The following is a 12,996-nucleotide window of genomic DNA, read 5'->3' on the forward strand; positions in this document are numbered from 1 at the left end:
ATAACCGTTCAAATATTTTATTCACTGGCTTTAAAAGAGTTAAGCAGCTTTCTTTTGAAGATTGACTGGAAAGACAGACAGTTGAATAATTTTAGTTAAGGATATATATATTTATATATTTAGTGATATACATATTGATCAGAAATAAAAGCTTATTTAAATAAATAAATTAGCTTTTTAAAGATATTTAAAAAATAACCAATCGACAAACTTACTCCATATTGTAAATGGTCATAGGGAAATAATTAAAACACTTTATTCCATGGCTTTTGTAAAGTTATATCCCCTATTAAAAATCTGAATTTATTTTGTCTTCCAAAAATAAAACAGGCCTAATATATTATTCAGATGATTGAGATGAAATTTTAAAAAAACTTTCTTAAAATAAATCAATAGTAATTTTATAAACATTGTAAGTACATTTGTGGTTAAAAATAAAGGTAAATAAATGGATATCACCTTAAAAATAATTAGTTATAAAGTTTCGTTATGTTAAAATTTACTGTGCTAATTAGCTAATTATGATCAATAATTCTAGTGAGTGTGTGGTTTTTTTTTTACAGTTCACTCAAATTAATTGCAGCTTGACTAACTTATTTCTGCCACACTGTAAAGGGGATGAAGAAAAGAACCTACTTAGCATTTAGCTAAACTAGTGACAAAATGAATATAGTAGAGCTCCTACTCTTATCCTCTCTACCCCCCATTGTTGCAATCTTCAGTGAGCTCAAAAAATATAAAATGTTAACTGACTAAATTCTCAGAATGGCTTCATATTATAGAATGGATTAATAGCATTTTAAATAATTTTACTGGAGAAAATTGATTTGAGATATGAACAATTTAAAATTTTAGCAATGTAACTGAAGAAATTATATGGAATTAAGGTTGCTTTTTATGGTTTTTCTTCACTTTCATTTGATTTCACAAGGCTGAACCTCTCCTAACATTAAAAAAAAATATACAAAATTAGTATACATTTTAACAAAACTTATAAAAGAATAAAAAGCAATAGAATGTTTTTTTCTTTTATTACATTTCAAAACAATTATTAACAATTATAAACTAAAAGGAGGAACAGCAGTGTCTTATACATTATGTATTTAAAAGACTGTATGTTAGAGACAATATGACTAAAGTGAACCTAGTGGAAATATTACCTAAGTAAAGAAGCAATTGCTGAACAGTAATTTTTATAAGGTCAGACATACATTCTTAACAAACTCAATAGAGCAGCTGTGCTTAAGCTAGATGCATAAATTACATTTTAAATCAGACTTATATTAACTAAATGAGCACAAATATTGTGAGTGAATTTTATTACACATTAACAATATTAATCATCAACATTAATGAAATTGACCGTGTCCTAATGGTTGGCAATTGTCATAAACAATGACTAGGTAGACATCAACACACTAGAAGGGTAATCACAATGTACTCAATGTGGACTGGTTCATCAGTAGATCACACTCTTTTCTAAAATACAAATGACATAAATGTTAAGCATAAAATGTGAAAATTTTAGATATTGTCTTCAACACATTAATGTGCACACTAAAATTATTTTATCCATTGAACAATAGAAATTTAAAATTACTCATCAATAGCAAAAATATCAGACACTACAAATTAAACATTATGTACCTGTACAATGCTTTGAACTCTAGACGGGCAGGTGGTGAAGGTGTTTGGGGTAGAGGCCATCAACAGCATTTCTCCAGAGAAATTATTTCTCCTTTTAACTGTAATAAATTTGCAAACAAATTACTCTGGAAAAATGCATTAAAGGATTTTCTGACAGTGATGAAAAACTCTTTACCATTAGAAACTGATTTTTTTCTCTTTGAGTCTTCAAAAGGCTTTTAAAATGTAAATATGTAGAAACAACAAATACATTAGATTGTAAAGAAAAAATAAAGGAAACCTACTTGAATACAGTATAATGTTCCTATAACAAAGTGGTCAGGACAAAGAAGAGTTCCTACACAGCAACTCCTTATTGGTTCAGCTTTACAGGATTGCATGATCAGGTATGGTCTCAAGTACGGTTTCCTGGCTCATAACTGTAGTCCAACCCCTGCGATAAACAAAAAAGTCACAGAAAATAAGATTGCAAGAAATTGTGCTGGCCACACAATCTTTTCATATGCCAAGGTTATAGAAACAGATGAACTCTACTTCAACATGGACTCTACTTCCTTGCACTATGGCCATCAACAGCATTTCTCCAGAGAAATTATTTCTCCTTTTAACTGTAATAAATTTGCAAACAAATTACTCTGGAAAAATGCATTAAAGGATTTTCTGACAGTGATGAAAAACTCTTTACCATTAGAAACTGATTTTTTTCTCTTTGAGTCTTCAAAAGGCTTTTAAAATGTAAATATGTAGAAACAACAAATACATTAGATTGTAGTACAGAAAAAATAAAGGAAACCTACTTGAATACAGTATAATGTTCCTATAACAAAGTGGTCAGGACAAAGAAGAGTTCCTACACAGCAACTCCTTATTGGTTCAGCTTTACAGGATTGCATGGTCAGGTATGGTCTCAAGTACGGTTTCCTGGCTCATAACTGTAGTCCAACCCCTGCGATGAAAAAAAAGTCACAGAGAATAAGATTGCAAGAAATTGTGCTGGCCACACAATCTTTTCATCTGCCAAGGTTATAGAAACAGATGAACTCTACTTCAACATGGACTCTACTTCCTTGCACTATGGAGTTCTTGAGGTAACAATATATAAATTTACTGAAAATAAAAACAATAAAATTGTCTAGAACATATAAATAAAATTTAAGAATTGACAATAAAAGACCATAAAATGTCTTAAATTAAAATAAGCCAAAACTAAAGCTAGAAAATAAGCAGCCTTAAGCTTTGCAAGGCTTTAGACAATAGCCTACATATTATTTTGGGTCAATATATTCTGTCCCTTTCAGCATTGAGAGGTAAGAGAAATGCTCTCTGCACCAAATTTAATAAAATGAAATAAAAATAAATGTAAGAGAAATTTTCACATTAAAAGCTCTATCAAATAGAACTATGTGACCCTGTAGACCAGGTGTCTTTTTATAAGTAAATTGTCAGCTATTTTAGGCATTGTTCTTAGTTGTATGGCCATGCTATTTTATGCTTTTTAACCTCAATGGGGTCGATAGGGAATTTATATTATTAAATTCATGGAGCAGCCACCAGACCTATATAAATAACTTCTACAAAACCAGAGTTTGTGATGGAATTTAATTTGCAGCAGAAGATTTTTAAAAATAATTTATTACTTTGAAACAGCTGTGATACTATAATCAAGAAAGCCTCCACACTAAATATTAATAAGTCTCTGAGCAAAGTCGCCTCCTGATATTTCATCATTCTTCGCTGTAAATATTCTTATTTGACAAGTTGAGAGATTTTTTATTCAAACAAAATTTTTTGAACTATCAACTTTTATTACTAATGCATACATTTTTAAAAGCCATAAAACAAATACTAAATTTAAACAATATTTCAGTGTTTGTACAAGTACTTTATTATGCCTTATTATGAAATAATTTTCAAAGTTTATCCTCACAAGCAATTTAAGACTAGAAAAAGGAAAAGCTCATGGTATTTAACTCAATGGGCCACAATGTATTGGAGGAAACCAATTCAAATATTACATTTAAGAATGAAGAAAGGAAGCAGTGTTTGACTGGCCACAATATGATGAATGAGCGATGAATTCAAAACAAAACTTTCTAAATTGAGCAAGTATTTTAAAAAGATAACTGAAGAATTAGTTAGGGAGGTGGACTGAAATTCCATCAAACAGAACAAATTGTTGCCCGTTACAGTTTTATGAAAGAATTGTGCATTTCGTGGTTCTTGAAATGTAATTTACACAAGAAGTTAAAAGAATTAGATTCAAATTTGAGACCACTTAATGGCTAGAAAAATAAATTTTAATTACTATCTGTCATGTGAATATATGCAGCATTAGTTACATTTTCTTAACCCTTTATATAGACTAGCCTGATCATTGTATATCAGAATGTAGTCTATGGTTGTCATACTAGACTGACCACTGCAAGTTAATGTTTTCTCTAGGGTTCACCAATCAGCCTGTACACTAGAAACAGAAAGGCAGCATTTGATTAATTCATTGTAAAATTAAAAACCTAAAACTGTTATCTGCTCTATCATACTCATAAGACATAATAAAACTTTCTTAATCATTTAATAAATGTTTTAGACTGGCCTGACTATTGCAAGTCAGAGTGTAGTCTTCAACTTAGTTTTCAGCTAATCCCTCTCAAACACACCTGTTACCTGTAGATACATACCTCAATAAAACACTTAAATTAATACAACTTTCTTAACCATTTATGAACATGTTTAAGACTAGCCTGACCATTGCAAGTCAGAGTGTAGTCTTCAACTAATCCCTCTCAAACACACCTGTTACCTGTACATACATTCCTCAATAAAACACTTAAATTAATACAAATTTCTTAACCATTTATGAACATGTTTAAGACTAGCCTGACCATTGCAAGTCAGAGTGTAGTCTTCCACTACAGAGATGGATCATTTGATTGCAGAAACTAATCCCTCTAAGACACACTCTACAGGTATAATACTTTACTGACTTTCTTAATAATTAATACTGTATTTCATACTAGCCTAGCTAGTAGACTGTAGTAGTTGCCTAAACTGGGTACAGAATGTGACAGTGACCCTACTGGTGAGAAAATGTTTTGACAATATCTTATCTATTTACTTGCACATTCAAAATAGGATTAAGGAAAATATAACTCATTCAAAAATGCAGTGAATGAAAGATATATAATTAATACTATTGTCTGCTAGATTCATGAGGAAACAGATGTTATTTTTAAATGGCAACTGAAACTTATATTCAATATTCTTCACCATGGGCTGTGGTCCACCAACTAATAGTTTTAAAGATGGAATTTCTAGAAAAGGAATTATATTAAACCCCATGTAGGCCTATGAAGCTCTGAAGTTGATTGAGATCTCAAAGGCATCAAATAGGAGGAAGAGAATAAAAAATTGACATGAAAAGGATTTGCAGCTTACTGATTCACAAGCTGGAGAACCTTTTAATTGTGGATTGAGAGTGAATGCACTGAGCCAATCATATCCTCTTCATAGGAGGCCAATATGCAAATACATATTGTGAAAGGCAAAACATTAAAGACAACTGGGTATTTAAGTACTAAAAGACACCACAAAAAGCTTTAAAAGAAAGTATTTGACTGGTAAGAAAATGGTTTGATTTACACCAAATGACAATAATTTATGCATAACTGATAGAAAGTCAACTAATTATAGCTGGATTAATGGCAATGCACACTAATTGCCAAAAAAATAAGTTGAAATCATGAAAGACAAAATATATTTTTTCCAATGGATTTTGTCAAATGTGAAACTGGTGAAATCTTTTATTATTTTATCTGTAGTGAATTTAGTCAGTGCAAACCTGTTTTTAATGTCTATATTATTTTTGGCTTTTAAAAATATATTTACTTATCACCATTATTTTGCCCTTGCCTATTACAATACATCTTTACATTTTTGACAATTTTAGAAATGAAAACCTTAGATAGGCCTACATTTCAGAACCATTTTCAAAAAATTAAGGTTAAAAAAATCCAAACGAGAAATTCAAATTGGTCAATGTGTATATTTTTGTCCATGTTTTATTAAAGTCTGTTAAAATTCTCACATGATTTAATTAATTAATGGAAGAAAACCATGGGCCTAGCAGCTGTGTACATGGATCTAAGAAATACTACATTTTTTGATATGTTGTTACATAATAATAAATTACGTAGGACTGGAGGAAATCCCATCCAACAATACAATGTCATGTTTCAATGGGAAGATTTAACTTGGAATATATCAACAAAGGCAGTGCAATTTTAATTTTAAAATAATAAACTATAGGCTGTTTTATATCATCTGTGTAGGCAAATAAGGAAATGTAGGCACCAAAGATGACATGCCAAATGAGATCTCTATGCACAATGAGTTAAAACATATTGGCAACAGCTGAGCAATTTCATTTTCAATATAATGGACTATAAGCTGATGTTCTTTTTAAACAATGTATGAGAGACATATCAAATGAAGTCCACTTAGTCACCAACCATTTTTAACCAGTTCTGCATACAACTTAGGGAGGAAGTATGCACAATGAGTTAAAACATATTGGCAACAGAAGAGCAATTTCATTTTCAAAATAATGGACTATAATCTGATGTTCTTTTTAAACAATGTATGAGAGAGACATATTATCAAATGAAGTCCACTTAGTCACCAACCATTTTTAACCAGTTCTGCATACAACTTAGGGAGGAAGTATGCACAATAAGTTAAAACATATTGGCAACAGCAGAGCAATTTCATTTTCAAAATAATGGACTATAATCTGATGTTCTTTTTAAACAGTGTATGAGAAAGACATAGTATCAAATGAAGTCCACTTAGTCACCAACCATTTTTAACCAGTTCTGCATACAACTTAGGGAGGAAGTATGCACAATGAGTTAAAACATATTGGCAACAGCCGGACAATTTCATTTTCAATACCATTGACTGATGTTCTTTTTAAACAGTGTATGAGAGAGACATATCAAATGAAGTCCACTTAGTCACCAACCATTTTTAACCAGTTCTGCATACAACTTAGGGAGGAAGTATGCACAATGAGTTAAAACATATTGGCAACAGCCGAGCAATTTCATTTTTAATACAATGGACTATAATTTGATGTTCTTTTTAAACAGTGTATGAGAGAGAGATAATATCAAATGAAGTCCACTTAGTCACCAACCATTTTTAACCAGTTCTGCATACAACTTAGGGAGGAAGTATGCACAACCAGTTAAAACATATTGGCAACAGCCCATGCAATTTCATTTTTAATACAATGGACTATAATTAGATGTTCTTTTTAAACAGTGTATGAGAGAGACATAATATCAAATGAAGTCCACTTAGTCACCAACCATTTTTAACCAGTTCTGCATACAACTTAGGGAGGAAGTATGCACAACCAGTTAAAACATATTGGCAACAGCCCATGCAATTTCATTTTTAATACAATGGACTATAATTAGATGTTCTTTTTAAACAGTGTATGAGAGAGACATAATATCAAATGAAGTCCACTTAGTCACCAACCATTTTTAACCAGTTCTGCATACAACTTAGGGAGGAAGTATGCACAACCAGTTAAAACATATTGGCAACAGCCCATGCAATTTCATTTTTAATACAATGGACTATATGTTGATGTTCTTTTTAAACAGTGTATGAGAGAGACATAATATCAAATGAAGTCCACTTAGTCACCAACCATTTTTAACCAGTTCTGCATACAACTTCGGGAGGAAGTATGCACAATGAGTTAAAACATATTGGCAACATCCGAGCAATTTCATTGTCAATATAATGGACTATAAGCTGATGTTCTTTTTAAACAGTGTAATAGAGAGACATAGTATCAAATGAAGTCCACTTAGTCACCAACCATTTTTAACCAGTTCTGCATACAACTTAGGGAGGAAGTATGCACAATGAGTTAAAAATATTGACACGGCAGAGCAATTTCAATATAAGAGCCTATAGACTGTTGATAAAGAAGACATTGTTAAATAAAGTCCATTTGGACAACAGTAATTTTTAACCAGTTACATGTGCAACATAGGAGGAAATTTAGGAAGCATGCACAATAAGTAAAAATCATATTGGCAATGCACAACAAATAAAATATTATAGCCTACAGATTCTCTAAAAGGGAGGCTATAATAAAGAGAAATTTTCAGATGTCCATTGGACAGAAATAATTATTAACAAGTTCTGCATACAACTTAGGGAGGAAGTATGCACAACATGTTAAATAACTTAAGGCACAGCTACTTTAATATACTAGAGATCTAATGGCCTATAGTGTAGGCTTATAGGATGTTTTTTTTTTTTCAACATTTATCAATGGAGGCGTATGCTATTAATAAAGAAGTTCAAAATGAGATATGTTAAGACACCAGTAATTTTTAACCAGGTCTACATACAACTTGGGGCAGGAAGTATGCACAACTAGTTAAAATTAAAAACATATTGGCAAGGCAGAACAATTTCATTAGGCCCTATGTCCTATAGGTCTACTAAAATTAGGCCTATACAATAGTCAATAGCATTATCTTGGGCCTATATAACATTCAATCTAGACTGTTTTATTTTAATTTAAAAATCTAATTATTAGGCTAAAGAATAACTAGACTACTTACCGAATTTTGGCATTGCAATTTCGTCAAGCTTATGATATGAAGTTCTGGGTCAGCTATTATGTGTGTAGGTTGGATTGTATCTAGACCATGTAGTTTCATTATGACTTCAAGTTTGCGCCAACTATGACTGAAGGAACACTTGGATACTCTAACTGTTTGACCAATAGATCTAGGCTTTAGCTGTCAAAAAATGAACACATTCACACAGCCGGCACCTACCCTGCTGAGTTATCTGTTTGTTTACATCACGTGACAGACTAAAACACATTAGCTTAGGCTAATGTTGATGTGTGAATGATTAAATACTCAGTGTTGGCGCCCGATTTTTAGATATCTTTAACAGCTGCTTGGCTTCAGTGGTATCAATATCAAGATGAAGGTAAACTTATACAACGTATATTAGGCTAGTTACTTAATATTAACTAAGTTAGTTAAGGTAAACTTAGTAAAAATATTATAGTGTCATATGACATATAAGAGGCCTTGGCCTGTCATATAAGCGTACTAGATCTGTGTAAATTTAAAAATAAACGGTCTATCTATAGACATTTAGTATTATTAGGCATAACATTGTATTAACTTTTAACATTTAGGCTCGTCTTATCGTACAAGAAGAGACCTCCCTGGTCCATATACCTACTTTAAGCCTACAATATTACAGTAGGGCCTAATCTATCCTATAGGCATAGGCCTACATAATACTACATATTTAGGCCTATATTTATATCTCAATTTAATTACTGAAAATAAAATAGACCAATTTTATAATTTATACAATGTTTATTTTAAAAAGTTATAGGTTTTACTTAAATAGACCTACAGGTGCCGCTTAGTTTAATAAAATGCAGTAGGCCTAATTTAAGTAGGTTTAATGTTACACTCTACACTTTGTTAAAATTGTTATCTTGTAGGCTAACAAGTTGCTTTCTTTGCTTCGTTGGTTTTTTTTAGTCGCATTCCTGCTTATGTTTCAGGCAAGATGTTACAGTTCATCGTTAGATAATGATGTTTGTGAAAAGGAATGGGTATTTTTAGGGCAAGCATTTTGTGCATCTACTGACTTTGTGACCCACTTATGTGAAAAACTCAAGGGCTTCGACAACTCTTTTGTGATAACATTTTGTGGTTGACACATTGTTCAGTGGAGAAACTTAAAGCTTGGCACTAACTTGGTCACTTACTTAAGTGGAAAAGCTTAAAGACATGGACAACCTATCCGCAATTCTACTGAGTTGGTGGCTGACAGTTAGTGTAAACTTGGGTAGCATTTTATGGGCATAGATTAAGTTTGGGGTGGGGGGGGGGGGTGGCACTTCTGGCAAACATCAGCAGCAAAGTCCAACAGCAGTTTCTTTTCCACACCTTTTGAGATGCCCATGATTTTTAGGTAGGCCTATGCAAACATTTAAATACATTTTTTTCAAGCATTAATTTTTCAGTTACTGTCTTAAAGCTAAATTTATATTCTGATGTGTTTCATTTATTTATTTTTTAAAAAGTATGTTTACAATTAACAACATGTATCCTTTTGTCTTGCACATCAACCAGAAGTAATACATTAAGCCAACAAGCACACGAGTCCAACAGTCTTCAACGAAGTTCGACAGTACATTTATGTTCAAACCTCGAGAGACCCATAATATTTCAGTAGGCCTTTTTTTTCAAAATCAATTTTATTAGAACAGTCTTAAACTTTTCTTTGTTATGACATTTCTACAGATTGTTGTTAATTTTTTTTTTTACATTTCAATCCTCAGCAATGAGCGGTAACAAGTTCACGATAAAGACATTGTCAAACATCAGCCAGATCCTTCTGGTTAGGTTTTAGTTACCTTATGTATTTTTCTAATCATGTATGAGTTTTTTCCCCTGCAGACATAAAATTACATCCTAGCAGGTCACTGAAGTCCATCAGTAGATTGATTTATTTCCAAATTCCACGATGTGTATTAATTTTTAGGTATGATAATAAAAGGTTTTTATTTTCTAAAATATGAGGTCAATTTTAAACTGTATCTGTTTTGTTTTTTTTTACAAAAAATGCACCAGATTTCACATTAGTAAAGGACATTTACAAATAAAATACCAGCTGGATGTTGAGAATTCATGTAAAAAAAGATTGTAAAACAAATTATTACTTTAAATTACAGTCTACAAAAAACACATGTGTGAAATCTTCAAGAAAAGACATTTTCAACCCTCTTCTGGATGTTCAAGTTTTAAAAATTGTGTCCATAAACAGAATGTCAGCAATCATCCAGACGATTATGAAATAACATTCTTAACCCTCCTCAACCCAAGGGGCTCTTTAATCAAGGTATGTTTTATTACTTTTTTTTTTGAGAACTAGCTCTGAGTTTTAGTTTTAAACTAGCTACCTTTAAAAAGATATTGAACATCTGTTATTTTAAATTACAGTCTAAAAAACATGTGTGAAATCTTCAAGAAAAGACAATTTCAAGATGAAGCCAGGATTTCAACCCTCTTCTGGATGTTCAAGTTTTACAAATTGTGAAATGTCATAACATTCTTAACCTTCCTCAAGAGGCTCTTTAATCAAGGTATGTTTAATACTTTTTTTGTTTGAGAATTAGCTTTGAACTTTAGTTTTAAACTAGCTAGCTTGAAAAAAGATAATATTGAACATCTGTTAATTAAAATTACAGTCAACAACAGCACCTGAGTGAAATCTTCAAGAAAAGACATTTTCAAGCAGAAGCCAGGATCTCAACAAACTTCTGGATGTTCAAGATTAATATTTGGAAAATGTAATAGTATTTATTTATTTATTTTTGTAAAGGGAGGGAATTCAAGTAAAATTTAGTTATGTTTTAAAGGGGGAGGATCTGGTGGGTGATATACAATTAACTTATTACACCTTTTGTTTTTCTTTTGTTTCACTGTCATTGTTCTTTCTATTGGATGGATGGTGGGGATGCAGGGTATGGTTTTTGTGGGTAAGGGAAGGGTTATCCTGACGGAAGGTGGGTGTGGAAGAGGGGGCAGCTGGTAATGGTGGCACACCAGGGAGATGAACAGTTGGAGAGGTCTGCTCAATAGAGCAGGCCGCCTGCCAACCTCCGCTGCGAGTGTGTTGACATCTGTGGCCTGCTCGGCTGGCCCATTGTTGATTACCAGATAATGCCTGAACCCTAGCCTTGTCAGTCTGGATACTGTGTCATACGTTTGTGAATATTGCAGTTTCCTTGTCTATGTAAGCAGAGTGCCTGATTGTAAACAGGTCGTTTCATTAGTAATGTGCAAGCTGTTTCACTTATTTTTTTTTTCCTGTTACAATGCACAAATAGAAACATAGGCTCTTTTAGGAAAGGGAAAGGAACCAGGGGCTTGTTGTGGTGTTAATGTTGCTAACATCATCAAAGTATTTAGTTAACTAAATGTAAAACTTTTAACAAGTAATATTCTTGACTTGCAGACATGATGTAATATTTAAATCCGGTGAGAACTGGACATAAACTAAAGAAAAAAAACCTTTGTCCTTTAAGGCCTTTTTCAATATAAAGAGTAGTTTATTCTCTTTGGCAATGTGGTAGAAATTGTTCCATTTACACTGTATTTGTTAGTAAAAGAATAGTGACCAGTGGCTCTCTAGCTTGTTTTAATAGAAAGAAAAATAGTCAACCTGTAAAATTTATAAGAAATCATAATTTTTAAGAAAAGAAATATATATATATAATAGTAATGGTACTAAATAGTATAGACTGTCCACAACCTGACTTTTGATATTTCTGGCATTAGGGGAGGAATGCTAGAAACGTCTAAAGTTAAGTTTAATCAGCTGTTTTCATGGCCTTTAGTTGTGAAGGCATTTAGGGATGCTGAAGACAACTATATTTTTCAGGCCACACTGACACTAAACAGTCTATATTACCAAACCCATTTAAAAAAGAATAATCCTTAAAATGTTATTATTTATTATCGAGTTGTCCATAACCTGACTTAAGATATGACCGCATTAGGGCATGAATGTTGGATAAATCTTAAGTTTAACCTCTCTCACATTTTTTCATGGCCTCTAGTTGTGAAGGCATTTATGGATGCTGAAGACAACTACATATTTGAGGCCGTACTGACACTGACCACTCTATATTATCATACCAATTTTTAGAAAAAAGAAAATTCCTTAAAATAAAAAAAAAAACCTCTACAATTATTTATAACTGAGTTATTACCTGATTCAAGGTGTATCTACATTAGGGCATGAATGTTAGATACATCTTAAATTAAGTTTAATCTCTGTCAGCCGTTTTCATTATTCAGGCCACACTTGCACAGAATTTAGAAAAAAGAAAATTCCTTAAAATATAAAAAAAAACCTCTACAATTATTTATAACTGAGTTATTACCTGATTCAAGGTGTATCTACATTAGGGCATGAATGTTAGATACATCTAAAATTAACTTTAATCTCTGTCAGCCGTTTTCATTATTCAGGCCACACTTGCACAGAATTTCTATATTTAAAAAAAAGGAAATTCCTAAAGATGTACAGTAAGACTTATAATTATCAATAGGTTATAGTGAATGTATTTTCTACCATTTCTCAGAAATGACAATCTGAGACAGCCCCATATGATTTAGGAAAATATACATTTATTTTTTTTCCAAGTCAAGAATTGTTTCTAACAAGCTGTGCTAAAAAAAATAGTGTTTTATAATTTCCTATTTCCTTGTTAAG

The 12,996-nt window shown here is 31.9% G+C and overlaps 1 protein-coding gene and 1 long non-coding RNA gene across 2 annotated transcripts in view; one reads left to right on the forward strand and one right to left on the reverse strand.

The window, feature by feature from the left end:
• The window catches only part of LOC131930909 (uncharacterized), a 37,136-nt gene extending 26,158 nt beyond the window's left edge, over window positions 1-10,978 (forward strand). Inside the window, exons 6-8 of the mRNA XM_059287565.1 lie at window positions 10,515-10,614; window positions 10,716-10,858; window positions 10,964-10,978. Coding sequence (XP_059143548.1) covers window positions 10,515-10,614; window positions 10,716-10,733 — 118 coding nt within the window. The 3' untranslated portion in view covers window positions 10,734-10,858; window positions 10,964-10,978. The remainder of the gene's footprint in view (window positions 1-10,514; window positions 10,615-10,715; window positions 10,859-10,963) is intronic.
• LOC131930919 (uncharacterized) lies at window positions 1,366-8,573 on the reverse strand. The gene is made up of 5 exons (XR_009384203.1): window positions 8,298-8,573; window positions 2,445-2,593; window positions 1,932-2,080; window positions 1,648-1,745; window positions 1,366-1,479 (listed from the first exon to the last, which is right to left on the reverse strand). It is a non-coding gene; the product is annotated as an uncharacterized LOC131930919 (long non-coding RNA).
• Window positions 10,979-12,996: the final 2,018 nt, after the last annotated feature.

Source organism: Physella acuta, unplaced genomic scaffold, assembly GCF_028476545.2.
Source record: "Physella acuta isolate Inbredline_101_S28 unplaced genomic scaffold, ASM2847654v3 ptg001865l, whole genome shotgun sequence".
NCBI lineage: Eukaryota > Metazoa > Mollusca > Gastropoda > Physidae > Physella > Physella acuta.